At 43.5% G+C, this 16,865-nt stretch overlaps 1 protein-coding gene across 6 annotated transcripts in view; it reads right to left on the bottom strand.

Annotated features, from left to right (window-relative positions):
- Window positions 1-16,865, bottom strand: part of LOC126427267 (zinc finger protein 492-like) — a 603,844-nt gene that overhangs the window by 576,369 nt on the left and 10,610 nt on the right. For all 6 annotated transcript variants that reach the window (XM_050089523.1, XM_050089519.1, XM_050089522.1 and 3 more), the window contains one exon: window positions 9,742-9,789. In XM_050089523.1, the coding sequence (XP_049945480.1) occupies window positions 9,742-9,789 (48 nt within the window). The remainder of the gene's footprint in view (window positions 1-9,741; window positions 9,790-16,865) is intronic.

Genomic DNA, 16,865 nt, shown 5'->3' with positions numbered 1-16,865 from the left:
TCGTCTGTTGACTGACAGAGACCGCCAACAGTTGAAGAGTGTCATAATGTGTAATAGGCAGACATCTATCCAAACCATCACACAGCAATTCTAATCTGCATCAGGAACCACTGCAAGTACTATGACAGTTAGGCGGGAAGTGAGAAAACTTTGATTTCATGGTTGAACGGCTGCTCATAAGCCACACATAATGCCAGTAAATCCCAAACGATGTCTCACTTGGTAAAGAGCATAAATATTGGATGATTGAAAAGCAGAAAAATTTTGAGTGGGGTCGCAAATCATGGTACACGATGTGGCAATCCAATGGCAGGGTGTGGGTATGGCGACTACCTGGTGAACGTCATCTGCCAGTGGGTGTATAGCCAACAGTAAAATTAGAGGCAGTGGTGTTATGGTGTGGTCATGTTTTTCACGGGGGGGTGGGGGGGGGGGGCCCTTGCACCCCTGTTGTTTTGCATGCCACCATTACAGCACAACCTACATTGATGTTTTAAACACCTTCTTGCTTCCAACTGTTGAAGAGCCATTTGAGGATGGCAACTGATGTTTCAACACGATTGAGCACCTGTGCATAATACACGACCTGTGGCAGAGTGGTTACATAACAATAACATTCCTGCAGAGTCCTGGCCTGCATCCTATAAAACACCTTTAGGATGTTTTGGAACACCGACTTCGTGCCAGGCTTCACCGACCAATGTCGATAGCTCTCATCAGTGCAGCACTCCATGAATAATGAGCTGCCATTCTCCAAGAAACCTTCCAGCACCTGATTGAACATATGCCTGCGAGAGTGGAAGCTGTCATCAAGGTTAAGGTTGGGCCAACACCATATTAAATTCCAGCATTACTGATTTAGGGCACCAGTCCGGACACTTTTGATCACATAGTGTATGTGCAGTTGGGAGGTTAGATGAAGTGCAGTGGAGAAGTGGGAAGGGGGAGAACATCAGAATAGGAGAGAAGAAAAAAATCTGGATGCGATGGAAGAATGAGGTCTGTGTAGTGCTGGATGGGAACAGAGAATGGGCTGGATGGGACAGAACAATGACTAATGAAGGCTGAGGCCTGGAGGTCATGAGAACATAGGATATATTGCAGGGGATATTCCCAACTGCACAATTTAGAAAAGTTAGTGTTGGTGGGAAAGATTCATATGGCACACGCTGTGAAGCAGTCACTGAAATGATGGATGTCATGTGTGGCAGTGTGCTCATCAACAGGGTGGTCCACTTGTTTCTTGGCCACAGTTGTGACTATTCATGCAGACACACAGCTTGTTTGTTGTCATGCCCACACAGAATGCAGCACAGTGGTTGCAGCTTAGCTTGTTGATTGCATGACTGGTTTCACACGTAGCCCTGCCTTTGATGGAATAAGTGGTGTTTGTGACCGGACTGGAGTAGGTGGTGGTGGGAGGATGTACACGACATATCTTGCATCTACTACAGTGGTACGAGCCATGAGATAAGGGGTTGCCACCACCACCACCACCACCACCACCACCACCACCAACCAGTCGCCATTCCCATCATGCACTGTAGCTGCTGCTTGCAGTGTTGCCTCAGTTGCCTGACACTGCAGTCATGTGTGTGTGAGTTGCATTTACACCAGTGTGTATGTGTGTGATTGTCATTTAATTCCGATGAAGGCCTTAGAGGATGAAAGCTATATTTTGACAGTCTTTTTTGTTCCTAACTGTGACTCCACATCTCTGCTATATAGTGAGCAGCAACTTTCACAATATTGTTGAATGATTACAAGAATCATCCTCATAGCGACTTGTCCCAACATTATTTGAATTATATAAATGTGGGGTGTCTGCTATTTTGGACATGTCTGAAATAACAGACACCATACAGAATCCACAGCTGTTATAAATTACACGTAAATTGAAGGTGGAGAGGGGTATAAAGGAAAGGAAAGGAAAGGAAAGGAAAGGAAACAGATCACAGCTATCAGCTTCATTTGGACATTACACACAATCGGCAGTGACAAGTGAAAATGTATACCTGACAGGGATTCAGACTCAGAATCTCCTACTTCCTAGGTAGGTGCGGTAACCACTGCGCCATCCTGGACACAGTATTATCGCAACTGCATGGACAATATTGCCTTGCCTCAAAGTCGATCCACACTCCCAGCAAGCGCCACCTATCCACAGCTCCTGTCCATGTCCGAAAGAGCAGGCACCACACATTCATATAATTTCATAGGCCTAGCTAGGCAATGAATCCACCTCCTTCAGAGCGGATCCACAAATACGTCTGACCTCCTGTGCAAATCTCAGAAAAGTGAATATTGAGAAAATAGACAAGGGCTGTGGATAGATGGCGCCCAATTTGAGTGTGGATCAGCTATGAGGCAAGCCGAGATAATCCATGCAGTTGCAATAACACTGTGACCCGGATGACGCAGTGATTACCACATCTACATAGCAAACAGGAGATCCTAAGTTCAAAGCACAGTCTGGTATATACACACATAAAAAAATGTTTTTCATCACCTCTGTTCAGAGTGTTCCAGAACCTGTAGAGAAATTGGAATAGTGATCAACATAAACATCATTTCCACCGTTTTATTACTCACGAAAACCACGCATTACATGTTGTACCACCATACAGCAAGACATTCAGAGGTGGTAGTCCAGATTGCTGTACACACCGGTACCTCTAATTCCTTATAGAGCATCCTCTTGAATTGACGCATGCCTGTATTCGTCGTAACATACTATCCTCAAGTTCAACAAGACACTGTTGGTGCAGATTGTCCCACTCCTCTATGGCAATTCAGAGTGGATCCCTCAAAGTGGTTGGTGGGTCACATTGTCCATAAACAGCCCTTTTCAATCTATCCCAGGCATGTTCGATAGGGTTAAGGTCTGGAGAACATGCTGGACACACTAATCAAGTGATGTCGTTACCTGAAGGAAGTCAATCACAAGATGTGCATGATGAGGCACAGATGCCTCTCCAATATGCTGTTGATATGGTTGCCCTCTCGGTCGGAGGATGGCATTCACGTATCGTACAGCCATTACGGCGGCTTCCATGACCACCAGCGGTGTATGTCAGCCCCACATAAGACACCCCAGAACAGAGGGGAACCTCCACCTTGCTGCACTTGATTGACAGTGTGTCTACGGCGTTCAGCCTGACCGGGTTGCCTCCTAACACATCTCAGACGACTGTCTGGTTGAAGGCATACTGTTATAACATCAAGTTGAACACATATATTTCAAAGCGACACAACACATATAAGTCACTGAGTAAGTTGACTTAGCAAGACATGTGAACAAGGTAACATTCGAATGAACACTGAGTCCAAGTCTAGCGGCCGCTGCCTGGCTGGCCGATTAGGTTGCACGGCTGCTGCATGGCTGGCAGACAGCGCCGCATGTAGAGGACACGCGTAATTGTGCGGCGGCACTTTGAATGATCGGCGAGTCACAACACTTTTCCCCCCCTTTGAAATTTTTTCAATGGTCTTGATGGAGGTGGCCTGGAGATTGCTAACGTGCATAGGCATTGTTTGACTCGCCGTAAAGTCTCGAGGAGGAGGCTTCCCGTACAGACAGAAGTGTCTCCGATGATAACAGGTCGAGATGACGGGAGACGTAGGGGTCGAATCTGCTATGGCCCCGTGCACCAATCTGCCCATTGTGGCAAGTCCAGTTGATATAACAGGAGACATGGGCGATGTGTCGGCATCCGTAGGAGAAGGAGGCGAGTAGATCGGCTCCGACAGTAGATGGTCATCCGGTTCCTGCATGGGAACATCTCCTGGTGGCGTCCGTTCTTGTACTGGCACCGAGATGATGGTGAGAGGGCTGTGTTGTGAGTAATGAGAGATGCCAAGATCCTGAGCGTCAGGTAGAGCCGAAGGTGGTGTAGCGGCATTCAGAACAGGCGTTGCCGGCACACGAGGCCGAAGCTGGTCCGAATGACGCACTGCAACACCCGTGTCCCATATGGATTTCATATGGGCGTCGGCCATCGTGTCGTAAGATGCGACCCGGACTCCATTTTGGTCGCCTGCCATATCGCCGTACCCAGACTAGATCGGCGGCGGTGAACCGGCCAAGCAAAGGCACCCGCGGCCGTGAGGTGGAAGGCTGCAGAAGATGAAGTAGCGTGCGGGGCTGTCGGCCATGTAAGAGCTCAACCGGGCTGTGGTCGCCCATGGGGGTGAAACGGTAAGAAGCCAGAAACTGGAGAAGCACATCATCATCAGCAGAAGAAGTCAGGAGTTTCCGCATCTGAGCCTTAAATGTGCGGACCAGTCGTTCAGCCTCACCGTTTAATTGTGGATGGAACGGAGGGGCCGTGACATGCATAACGCCGTGACAAGCACAAAAATCCGCAAATTTGGAAGAGGCAAATTGTGGACCATTATCAGTAACAAGGGTAGTGGGAAGGCCTTCCAAAGAAAAAATGCAGGCGAGAGCACTTGTGATTGCCAAGGTGGTAGGCGACATGCAACGGACAACGAAAGGAAAGTTAGAGTAGGCGTCAATTACGAGGAGCCAATAAGTACCTAAAAAAAGGTCCCGCGAAGTCAGCATGAATGCGCTCCCAGGGCGTCTCAGGCGAAGGCGACGGTGACAAAGATGACTTCGGGGAATGCGGCCTGTGACGCACAAGGGCCGCAGGCAGCGACCATGTGAGCTATTTCAGAGTCGATGCCAGGCCAATACACATGGCGGCGCGCCACAGATTTTGTGCGAGAGACACCCAAGTGCCCTTGGTGAAGGAGGCGCAAGACCGAAGCATGCAAAGATGCAGGTACCACAACACGTGGCGAAGCATTGTCGGTGGAAAGGAGGATAACACCATCCTTAGTCATGAGGTGGTAGCACAAAGTGTAGTAGTTCCGCAACGGGTCAGAAGTCTTAGCGGATGGACAATCTGGCCAACCCTTCTGAATACAGCGTAAAACCCGGGAGAGGGTAGGATCAGAACCCGTAGCAGCCGCCAGCAGGTCCCCGGTGATGGGGAATCCGTCCACAACCCACTGCTCGGCAACATCCAGGTGGAAACACAAAAGTTCGTCCCTATCGAATGCCAGATAAGGACCCATGGGAAGGCGAGACAGTGCATCAGCATTCACATGTTGAGCCTTCGGCCGGAAATGAATCTCATAATTGAAACGAGACAAGTAAAGAGCCCAACACTGGAGGCGGTGTGCAGCCTTGTTGGGAAGTGACGATGATGAATGAAACAAGGAAACAAGTTGTTTGTGATCCGTAACAAGATGAAACTTGGATCCATAGAGAAAAACACCAAACTTATGAAGAGCATAAATAATGGCGAAAGCTTCTTTTTCAATTTGAGAATACTTTTGTTGGGCATCCGTGAGTGTTTTGGAGGCATAAGCAATGGGTTGTTCAGAGCCGTCAGAAAAATGGTGCGCAAGGACTGCACTGACCCCGTATTGAGAGGCGTCTGTGGCAAGAACAAGATGTTGGCCAGGTCGATAAGTAGCCAGGCACAGGGCCTGTTTCAGCATAGTCGTCAATTTCTGGAAAGCCGCATCGCATCACGCGGACCAGAGAAAAGGCACATTTTTTATGCAACAGGTGATGCAACAGCTGAGCCACCGAAGCAGCAGATGGTAAAAACTTGTGATAGTATGCTATTTTCCCCAAGAAAGCCTGCAGTTCCTTAACAGATGTAGGGCGAGGAAGGGCGTCGCCGTGACAGTTTGCTGAAGTGGACGAATACCATCCCAAGAGAGTTGGAACCCCAAGTACGTAATAGATGCCTGAAAAAACTGCGATTTCTGAAGATTACACTTAAGACTGGCGGTCTGTAAGACATGAAAAAGTGTGCGGAGATTCTGAAGATGTTCGTCAGTTGTGGAGCCAGTGACAACAATGTCGTCATGTAATTGATACACCCAGGGACAGGGAGCAATAATTGTTCCAAAAATCGCTGAAAGAGAGCAGGGGCGCTGGCAACCCCGAATGGCAAACGTTGGTATTGATAGAGGCTGAAAGGCGTGTTAAGGACCAGAAACTGCCGGGAAGCAGCATCGAGAGGAAGTTGATGATAAGCTTCTGAAAGGTCAATTTTAGAAAAATACTGGCCTCCAGCAAGTTTAGTAAACAATTCTTCAGGTCGGGGCATACGGTAAGTGTCAATGAGGCATTGCGCATTTACAGTGGCTTTAAAATCGCCACAGAGACGAATATCACCATTGGGCTTAGCAACGGCGACAGGAGAGGACCACTCACTGGAAGTGACAGGAAGCAAGACCCCTGAAGTAGTGAGACGATCCAGCTCCCGTTTTACCCGATCGCGAAGGGCCACAGGAATGGGCCGTGCCCGAAAAAACTTAGGCCGAGCAGTGGGTCTGAGCGTGATATGAGCTTCAAAGTCATTTGCGCCACCTAACCCAGGAGGAAAAAGGGACGAAAATGTCGTCGACAACGAATCCAATTGAGCATAAGGAATAGCATCAGAGACGATATTGACAGAGTCATCTATGGAGAACCCAAAAACGCGAAAGGCATCGAAAGCAAAAAGATTCTCTGCATTACTCTGGTCGACCACAAATATGGGAACAGTGTGAACAACGGATTTGTATGATACCTCAGCATTAAATTGTCCCAAGAGAGAAATCTTCTGTTTATTGTACGTCCATAATTGCCGAGTGACGGGTGATAGGACTGGAGAACCCAACTGAAGATACGTCTGAGAATTGATGATAGTGGCAGCAGAACCAGTATCCACCTGCATGTGGACATCCCTACCAAGGATTTGGACAGTGAGGAATAACTTCCCTGAAAGGGTAGAAGTGCAATTGACAGACAACACAGAAGCAGAATCAGAGTCATGTTCATGAACATCATGGATGCAATCTGATTTGCAAACGGAAGACACATGACCCTTCTTTTTGCAATTGTGACACACAGCCCAACGTTGGGGACAATCCTCCCGTGAACGTTTCGTAAAACACCGCGGACATGAAGGAAGTTGCCAGGGGTTTTGCTGCAGTTTCTTAGAGGGTTGTTTACGGTTAGGCCGAGGCTGCGCGTGGGAGCCTACTGCAGCCACGTCAGCCGGCGGGGACATGCCGCACGCGTTGTCAACAGCACACGGAGGTTGTATTTCTGCAACGTCACCCTAAGCCTCTATTTGCGCCCCAGCGGTGTGAGAAATTTCAAAAGACTGCGTGATGGAGAGGACTTCATCTAGAGTTGGATTTGCCAATTGAAGGGCACGTTGCCTAACTTCTTTGTCGGGCGCCGACCGGTTAATAGCATCGCGTACCATGGAATCGGCATAGGATCCTTTATGAACGTCAGTAACAAATTGACACTTTTGACTGAGGCCGTGAAGTTCAGCCGCCCACGCGTGATAGGATTGATGCGGTTGTTTTTGACAACGATAAAAGGCAACACAAGAGGCTACCACATGCGTTTGCTTTTGAAAATATGCAGACAGAAGTGAGCACATTTCAGCAAAGGACAAAGACACAGGATCTTTCAAAGGAGCCAATTGCGACAACAACCGATACATTTGCGGTGAAATCCACGAAAGGAACAGAGACTTAAATGTTTGTTCGTGCGTGACATGAAATGCCAGGAAGTGCTGTCGAAGACATTTTTGGTAATCAGACCAATCTTCCGCCGTCTCGTCGTAAGGAGGAAAAGGAGGCATAGACAACGACGAGAAACGGCCCGCATTAGATGCAGCGACGAAATCGCGAATCGCCGATGTTAGAAGCGTTTGCTGTTCAATGAGACCTTGCAATAGTTGCTCGACAGTAGCCATGGAAACCGGTGGGTCAACGATGAAAAGGAAAAATCCCATCCTCGTCGCCAATTGTTATAACGTCAAGTTGAACACATATATTTCAAAACGACACAACACATATAAGTCACTAAGTAAGTTGACTAAGCAAGACATGTGAACAAGGTAACATTCGAATGAACACTGAGTCCAAGTCTAGCGGCCGCTGCATGGCTGGCCGCTTAGGTGGCGTGGCTGCTGCATGGTTGGCAGACAGCGCCGGATGTAGAGGACGCGCATAATTGCGCGGCGGCACTTTGAATGATCAGCGAGTCACAACACATACGTTACACTCACCGGTGAAGAGAACGTGATGCCAATCCTGAGCAGTCGATTCGGCATGTTCTTGGGCCCATCTGTACTGCGCTGCATGGTGTCATGGTTGCAAAGATGGACCTTGCCATGGAAGTCAGGAATGAACTTGTGTTTCATGCAGCCTATTGTGCTCAGTTTGAGTCATAATAAGACATCCTGTAGTTGCACGAAAGGCATTATTCAACAGAGTGGCATTGTTGTCAGGGTTTCATTGCATTAGTAGTCTTTAGGCAGCCTGAGCGAAGCATGTGATTGACAGTTCATATCTCTCTGTATCTCCTCTAAGTCCGAACAACATTGCTTTGGTTCATTCCAAGATGCCTGGACACTTCCCTTGTTGAGAGCCCTTCCTGGCACAAAGTAACCATGCAGACACAATCAAAATGTGGTATTGACTGTCTAAGCATGGCTGAACTACAGACAACATGAGCCCTGTACCTCCTTCCTGGTGGAATAACTGGAACTGATCGGCTGTCGGACCACTTCCACCTAACAGGTACTGCTCATGCCTGGTTGTTTACATCTTTGGGCAGGTTTAGTGACATTTCTGAACAGTCAAAGGGTTTTTTGATGATGATGATGATGATGATGTTAGGTTTGTGGGGCGCTCAACTGCGTGGTTATCAGTGCCCGTACAATTATCCAATCTTTGCTTAGTCCAATTTCGCCACTTTCCTGGTTGATGATGAAATGATGAGGACAACACAAACACCCAATCATCTCGAGGCAGGTAAAGGGTTTTTTGTCTGTGATACAGTACCCACAGTCAATGTCTATCTTCAGAAGTTCTGGGAACTGGGGTGATGCGAAACGTATTTTGACGTATGTGTTTTCACTTGTCACTGCTGATTCCGCACAATGTCCCAATGCAGCTGACAGCAGTGATCCTTCCCCCTTCCTTTCCATTCCACCCCTCTCAACCTTCAATTTACATATAACCTTCAGATAACTGTTTGGTATTCTTTCCACTGTGCCAACCACTATCTATAAACTACAGTAATACAAATGGCTCATGCCTTACCCGATCTGCACCAAAATGCTATTCTTTCTAAATGCTTGGACATCTGGAGTACCCACTTTTATTTCTGGCCAAGCCTTGCACGTATCATAAATATGGGTGAAATGAGTGATGACAAAGTACATGTCCTTCTCATTTCCTTCTCAGTTGTGCTATCCCATAATCTGAAAAGTGAGTGAGCTGGAATTTCCTTCCTTTTGAAAGAAGTTTTAACATTTTCCAATACAAACTACAATGCTACGAGTACAGTGAAGGCTTATGTAACTGCAGAACTTGGGTTAATCATTCCAAAAAGCAAGGTGTCTTATTTCTCCTGCAGATATCATATACAATAAAACTACATGTTCATCTGTAATCAGTTAGACATCCCAATACCTCGAAAGTTACTATGGATTAACAGTATGAATTTTGTGTTTCCACTAGTATCCACCTGTTGTAAAAAAAGTGTAGCACATAAAGCTGAATGTGTTTCTCTTTATGAATACTACACCCTCCTGCTCTGAAATTTTAGGTTCCACTAAGTGCACACAGCTAGAAACTAGACAAGAGATAGTTATGTTCCAGAGAAAAGAAAGACTTAACAGACCTTAAAACATAGCAGTAGCTTACCTCCTCTGTCTTTACTCCCAGAGGATCATATTTGGGATCGCTGAATATCTGTAACAAAGAAATAATGTTAGATATTCATTACTATCATTGAACATGCAGTAAATGCACACATTAAATTCACAACATTACGAAACTCTCAAATGATTTATTGCATAAAGTACTTTTCTCTAAGAGGACGAGGAGAATACACTAATGGCATGTACCAAATTAAAACGTGACTCAATATCAAACACTTCTCTTTAAGTGTAAGTCCAGTGTTTTTATTTATTCAGTCATTCACGAGGAAAAAACTATTTAGCATGTAAGATATATGAAATAAACAAAATCTTCTCAGAATTTAATAAGAATGTGATAATTCCAGTTCCAAAGAAAGCAGGTGCTGACAGGTGTGAATATTACTGAACCATCAGTTAAGAAGTCATGATTGCAAAATAATGTCATGAATGATTTACACACGAATGTAGTGGATTACAAAAGCCAGCTTCGTGGATGTTCATTTTGGTTTCTGGAGAAATGTAGAAACACATGAAGAAATACTGACACAACAACTTATCTCAGCAGGTAAGAAAGGCTTGCCTCTGTTTATAGGACTTTTAGATGTAAGGTGAGCTTTTGATAATGCTGACTGGAAGAAATTCTTTGAACGTTTGAAGGTAGCACAGCTAAAACACGAGGAGCGAAACTTATCTGCAAGTTGTTACGAAATGAGTTTGGTACTGTAAAAGTTAAAGGACATGAAAGGAAGACAGTAGTGGAGAACTGAGTGTGGTCGAGTTGTAGCTCATCCCCATGTTTTTTGAACTGGACATTGAGCAAGTAGTAAAAGAAACAAAGGAAAGATTTGGTAATGGAATTAACGTTGGGGGAGAAGAAATAAAAACTAAGGTTTGTTGATAACACTGTAATCATATCAAAGACAGATAAAGACTTGAAGAAAAATCGAACAGAACTGACAGGGTCTTGAAAGGAGCTTGTAAGATAAGTATCTAGAAAAATGAAACAAGGGTGATGGAATGACGTGAAATTAAAGAATGTGATGCTGAAAGAGAGAGAGAGAGAGACTACCTGTAGAAAACGAGTTTTGCTACTTGAATAGAAAACTGACTGATGATGGGCAAAATAGAAAGGTTATAAAATGCAGACTTGCAATTGCGTGGAAATACACTTCCGAAAAAGGAACATTTTGTTAAGACTGAATAAACATTTAGCTGTTAGGCAGTCTTTTCTGAAGGCATTAGTTTGGAGTGTAGCCTTCTACAGATGTGAAACATGGATGATACATAATAAAATGGATGATAATAATGGTGGATAGTGACAGAGAATAGAAGCATTTAAAATATACTACTACAGAAAAAGGCTGTAGATTTGATTACTAGTGATTACTGAATCAAATTTGGCACTATCTGACAACAAGAAGAAATCAGTTGACAGGCTCATCAAAAGGCAATAAGAAATAATGCAGCAAGTGTGTGGCTGAGGGTTAAAATTTGTCAAGGGAGAAGACAACTTCAGTAGAGTAATCAGATGAACATGAATGTAAGTAGCAGCACAGATTTTTTTTCATTAAGTATTATTTATAAGCCACAGGCAAATCAAAGTTTACATCATGCCCCACTGGTCAGCTAAAAACTATGCTGGCCAAAAGTGAATAAACAACCTTTATCTGTCAATGTGTGGTACAGCCTTTTGAGGAATTGTATGTTGTGCACCTGTTTCATCGATAGTGTTCTAAATAGCTGCAAGTCTCTGCAGTTCATAAGAGATATGTCCCTGCAGTTACTGGAAAGAGAGCCAAATGGCCACAATGCAATCCATTTAGTACCACCAAAATGAATGTACTATCCATTCTACAGAAGTAATTACAGATATTCTTAACAGAATACTTTTAGATTGTTAGAGTGATCATTTGTGAAATATAAAATGGCCTGCGTCTTGCCAACCTTAATGCATCTGGTCTTTATCTGTGGTGAAAATTAAAATAGGAAGCCTACAAGGAAAACCAAGAATCCAGAAGGCATGAAGGGCCATGCAATGCAGGCCATTGCTGCCGTTAAGGTCCCATGAAATTCAGCATACAGTGCAGTCAGTCCATCAGTCCAAACACTTGGTAAAACAGCCACATTAATAAAAACATGAACTGTGCCACAGTTACATGTTTGCTTACATTTGGTACAGTAGATGAGACATTCTTCTCCTGATGGTTGGGAAGTGGTTTGGTAGTTGCAGCTAGATATGTGGGACATTCCATTTTTAAAATCATTAGGGAATTCAATATTCCAAGATATATGGTGTGAAAGGTGTGCTGAAAATACCAAATTTCAGGCATTATCTCTCATTACGGACAATGCAATGGCCAATGGCCTTCACTTAATCACTGAGAGCAGCAGTGTGTGTGTGCTGTCAGTGCTAGGAGACAAGCAACATTGTGTGGAATAGCCACAGAAATCAATGTGAGCACTACAAACGTATCTGTTACAACAAAGCAGCAAAATTTGGTATTAATGGGCTATGGCAGCAGACGATCAATGTGAGTGCCTTTGCCAAAAGCACAACATTGCCTGCAGTGGCTCCCTGGGCTCCTGAGGAAATTGGTTGGACCCTAGGTGACTAGAAAACCATAGCCTGGTCAGGTGAGTTCCAATTTTAGTTGGTAAGAACTGATGGCAGGGTTTGAGTGAGGTGCAGACCCTGCAAAACCATGGACCCAAGTTATCAACAAGGTACTGTGTGAGCTGGTGGTGGCTTCATAATGGTGTGGGCAGCATTTACATGGAATGGACTGGGTCCTCTGGTCCAACTGAAATGATCACCGATAGGAAATGATATATCTGGCTACTTTGAGTCCATTTCTAGCTATTCACGGACCTCATGTTCCCAAGCAATGATGTCAGGTCACCAGACCACAATTGTTCATAGCTGGTTTGAAGAACATTATGGACAATCTGAGAAAATAATTTGGCCACCCATATTATCCAACACGAATCCAATTGAACATTTAGGGACATAATCAAGAGGTCAGTTCATGCATGACATCCTGCATCAGCAACTTTTTGCAATTATGTGACAGCATGTTTCAATATTTCTGTAGGGGACTTCCAATGACTTGTTGAGCCCATACCATTTCAAATAAATGGTGACTTTTGATGTTTGGCTCACAGCAGGATGTGAAGCAGTTGCCCAGATATCACCAGTGGCAAGCCAGCTTTACCTACCACACCATCAATGGTAAGGTTGGCAAAGTGCCGATTTCCACACCTTCAATAAACAGTATCATGTTCTGTCCCACATTAGATGCACTTATGTTCATCAGCTTTTGTGGTAAAGTGCTATTCTTTGGCACTGAAGTGTTCTGCAGTGATCAGGCTTTGTGAACAAGTGTTTTGTGTTGCATGTAACAGTGCAGCATGTCTGAAAACGAAATTCACAATTTAAGAGGTTATCTAAGAACACGCTCATTGGCTGTGAAGGTATTGAGCATTAGAAAGGCAATTCCAACCTATGGACAAGATCATGAACATCTGTGCAAAAGTGCCTATCTGGTTTTAGATGTTACAAAAGAGGTGTACAGAACAACTGCTGCACTTTACATTGACCTGTGTATGGTGCTAAGAATTGGGAAGGAGAAGGAAAAAAAGGAAGATGCAAATGACGAAGCAACACCAATTTATTCTCTACTAGAAACTCTGGGCAAGAAAAGCAGTTTTGATAAGTGGGTAACCAAGATCGACACATTCCACAAGTATGCAATGTGCTGACATGTTTATGGTTATTATTAACACAAAGAATAACCGGTTTCAGTAGCACAGAAGTTTAATGGTAGGTCATCTATCGGAAATTGTCTTCACAAGCTTGGTTTTGGTCTCTTTCATTTAAAGACACTGAGAGACTCTGTGGGATCAATGTTTGATACCACACTTGTTAGGGGTTGCAGTTATCGACCACAGCCTGTAATAGTAACACTGGACCCGCGAGTCATGACTAGCGTCGCTCTGCGGCTTGTAACAAGCCTATAGTGAGCACATGTCCACTCTTGCTCAGAACGTCAAGTATGAGAGTAGTATAGCCTGCAACCGATAGGAAGCAACCTCTAACAAGGAGCTTATTTCAAGTACAGCATAAGTGATGCCTCTACAGATCTCTGTTTGTAATTATATTCCTACAGAATATGAAGAATCCTGTACCACCAGGTAAGTACAATATGTATTATTTTTTTATCAATGACTACAAATTATTTTAGTCAATGCAGACCCAGACCATGCAGCCAGCTCCTTATCGATGTCACTGATAAACCTGCTGTGATTTATATGTTTCTATTTAGCATTGGCCACCGATCAACACTGGTGACAATCTGCTCGTCGTCGTCATAACAGACTGGACAAGACATGGCTTAATGTGCGTTACACATTGACAACAGGATGGCTGGACCACACAGCACAAGGAACATCCAAAGCACAGTTAGACAAGAGTGGCAGAATTGTCATCCTTCTTGCTAGCTCTGCTCATGGCTTCATTCCAACCTGTTTATTGCTGTTCCAGGAATCAAGGCAACTATCATCAGGAAATGAGTCCCACAGTTTTTATGGAGTGGTTTTCAGATGCTCTGCTGTGAAATGTTCATCTGAATTCGATAGTAATAATGGACAATGTACCATACCACTCTGCTGTAATGGATAAGACTAACAATGAAGTGGAGGAAATTGAGTTTATGCACTGTGTACAAAGAAACATTCCATGAGATAAAATTGAATTTGGCATGAATAGTTAATGGAACTTATGCTGTAGAAGCCAAAACCTCCACAATGCAAGGTCAACAAATCAGTTAACACTAAAGAGCATAGTGTAATCAAGGCTTCCTCTGCATCATGCTCATTTGAATCCAGCTCATCATATATGGGCCCAGGTGAGAGGTAATGTGGCAAGTGACACCAAGAAGTTTACGCTCATTAAGGTTGAAATGCTGAAAAAAGAGGCCATTGCACACTTCACCCCACAGGATTGATCCTGAATTGTCAGCTATTCCAAGGAGGAAATTCAGGAGACATCGATTTATGAAGGACTGCTGGAAGAACAGATGGAACAGAGTCATTCCAGTCAGCTCCAGTGCCAGTTCTAGTTCTGAGGAAGACAGCAATGATTCTTCCCTTGGGGTCACTCAACTTAATCTATAACTGTGAGTAGGTATTAAACATTCATTGATATAACTGCTCTGTTTAGTATTGTCATTTCTTTACTGTCAAAGAATGTTTGCCTGGCAGCTGACTATTGGTCATAACCTAAGATAGGCATTGTGTTATCACTACCGATTGTAAACTATGATTCCCTACACTTGCTCTTCACTAAATTGTCAAATGTCGCAACTTCTTTTAAACACACTATAGTAGTTTACTACCTCTGTGTTTCTTTATTTTTTGCACAGTTCATCTGATAACAGCTTGGTCATAAATTAAAACCGTTAATGATACCATGTGTGTGACATGAGGCTAAAGTATATAATAAAAAATTTATAGGACAGTCACTATTTCCCCAGTTCACTGTGCCGAGTCTGTGTACATCTTAGCTTATTTAATAATCCCCCCCCCCCTTGGAAATTTCTTTGCCACAAACTCACAAATACAGAGACTCACTGACAAGGTAACAGTCCAATGTATTTGCCTCCAACACATTAATCAAAGTTACTGAAGTGCATAGAAGACTGCTACTAATGTAAAGATAACATGCCTTGTTGCCAATGAGGCAAAATTAAAATACATTTACACTTAAGCTTTCGGCCACAGCCTGTATCAGGAAAAGAACTACTTTTCTATAAAAATAAAATTTAATTAAAAATCAAATAGTATATTGCTTTATTACAACAGTTTAAGGCTCAAAGTTTTTGAGAAGTTCGATATACAGCACATAAATCATGTTTTGTACGCTAGTTACAAAATACAATAAGAACAATTGGTTTGAGGATATCAAGATGAAGCTAATTAATAAAGATTATTGTCAAGAATTTAGTGCAGTTTAATTGGAATCACTGTCTTAGAAATAGTACAGATATTTGATGCCCTCACGGGTGTGGAATATGCCAGACTGGTGTCTACCGCTGACTAACTGAAATTATCTCCTGAGCACCCTGAACATTACAGAAATTCCAACTTGTTTTTGATTGAGCCCTTTTCTGACAACAATTATTTTGCGTGATGTTCAGATTCACAACTTCTGAAGCACTGTATTATTGTCTTCTATTAGCGAATTTCACTTAAGTGTCTAAGGCTTCTACAGCCTCAACCTAAGAGGTGTTAGTTGCAGGCCTTTTTCCTTTATCACTGTCAGCTTCAGGCACCTGCTGTGACTTCAGAACACTTTTATAATGTCATATCATTCAGCTCTCCTTCAGTAACCGAATTTCTGCCTATGTTGACCCATTTTAATTTCACTTGAAAAAGCCCTCAGTTCATTGGTAGATGCAGAATTTATCATTTGTACAATTTCAGAACCATCAGCTGTAATCGCATCATCATTTGCATTGCTTTCCATCTCAGTTTCTTCAATCATTTTAGACCATAGTTCACTCATAATACTGTTTTGGTTCTCACTCTTTTCCAAACTGCTTATGTTGTCCAGTTTTTTGTGGCTTGTCAAAATCACATGTTTGTGTTTTGCTGCTTTAGGTTCACTTTTGCTCTATTTGGAAAACATGTTCACTGTACATACAAACATTTTACTGTGGTGTAGTCTGACAGTCATAGAAGTATCTGAATACTAACACAGCATTACGACTTCATTAAATAATTAAAATACCAAAGCACTGATGCAAAAATAAGTACTGTAAACTTAGGTTTAGTGAATGAAGAATCACTGATAGTAGCACAAAGCCAATATTATAACTAGCATATCTTGATGAGAATATAATCAATCTGTTAGGCAAACAATTGTTGCTGAAAAGATGTCACACCAAAAGGTTTCAATGTTTCTCGAAGGCATGCAAATGATCAAAGAATACGGGAAAATATCTGGCACATGTTGGACTACTGGATCTGCTGGATTATCATGATCTTAGTGTAACTGATATCAACCTGTGACAGTGAAATTATGACTACATATATTGTTACAGCTCTGTTGAAATTCTACTCAGAGCACTC

This window comes from Schistocerca serialis, chromosome 11 (genome assembly GCF_023864345.2).
Source record: "Schistocerca serialis cubense isolate TAMUIC-IGC-003099 chromosome 11, iqSchSeri2.2, whole genome shotgun sequence".
Taxonomy (NCBI): Eukaryota; Metazoa; Arthropoda; class Insecta; order Orthoptera; family Acrididae; genus Schistocerca; species Schistocerca serialis.
This window is presented reverse-complemented; position numbering and strand designations above follow the sequence as displayed.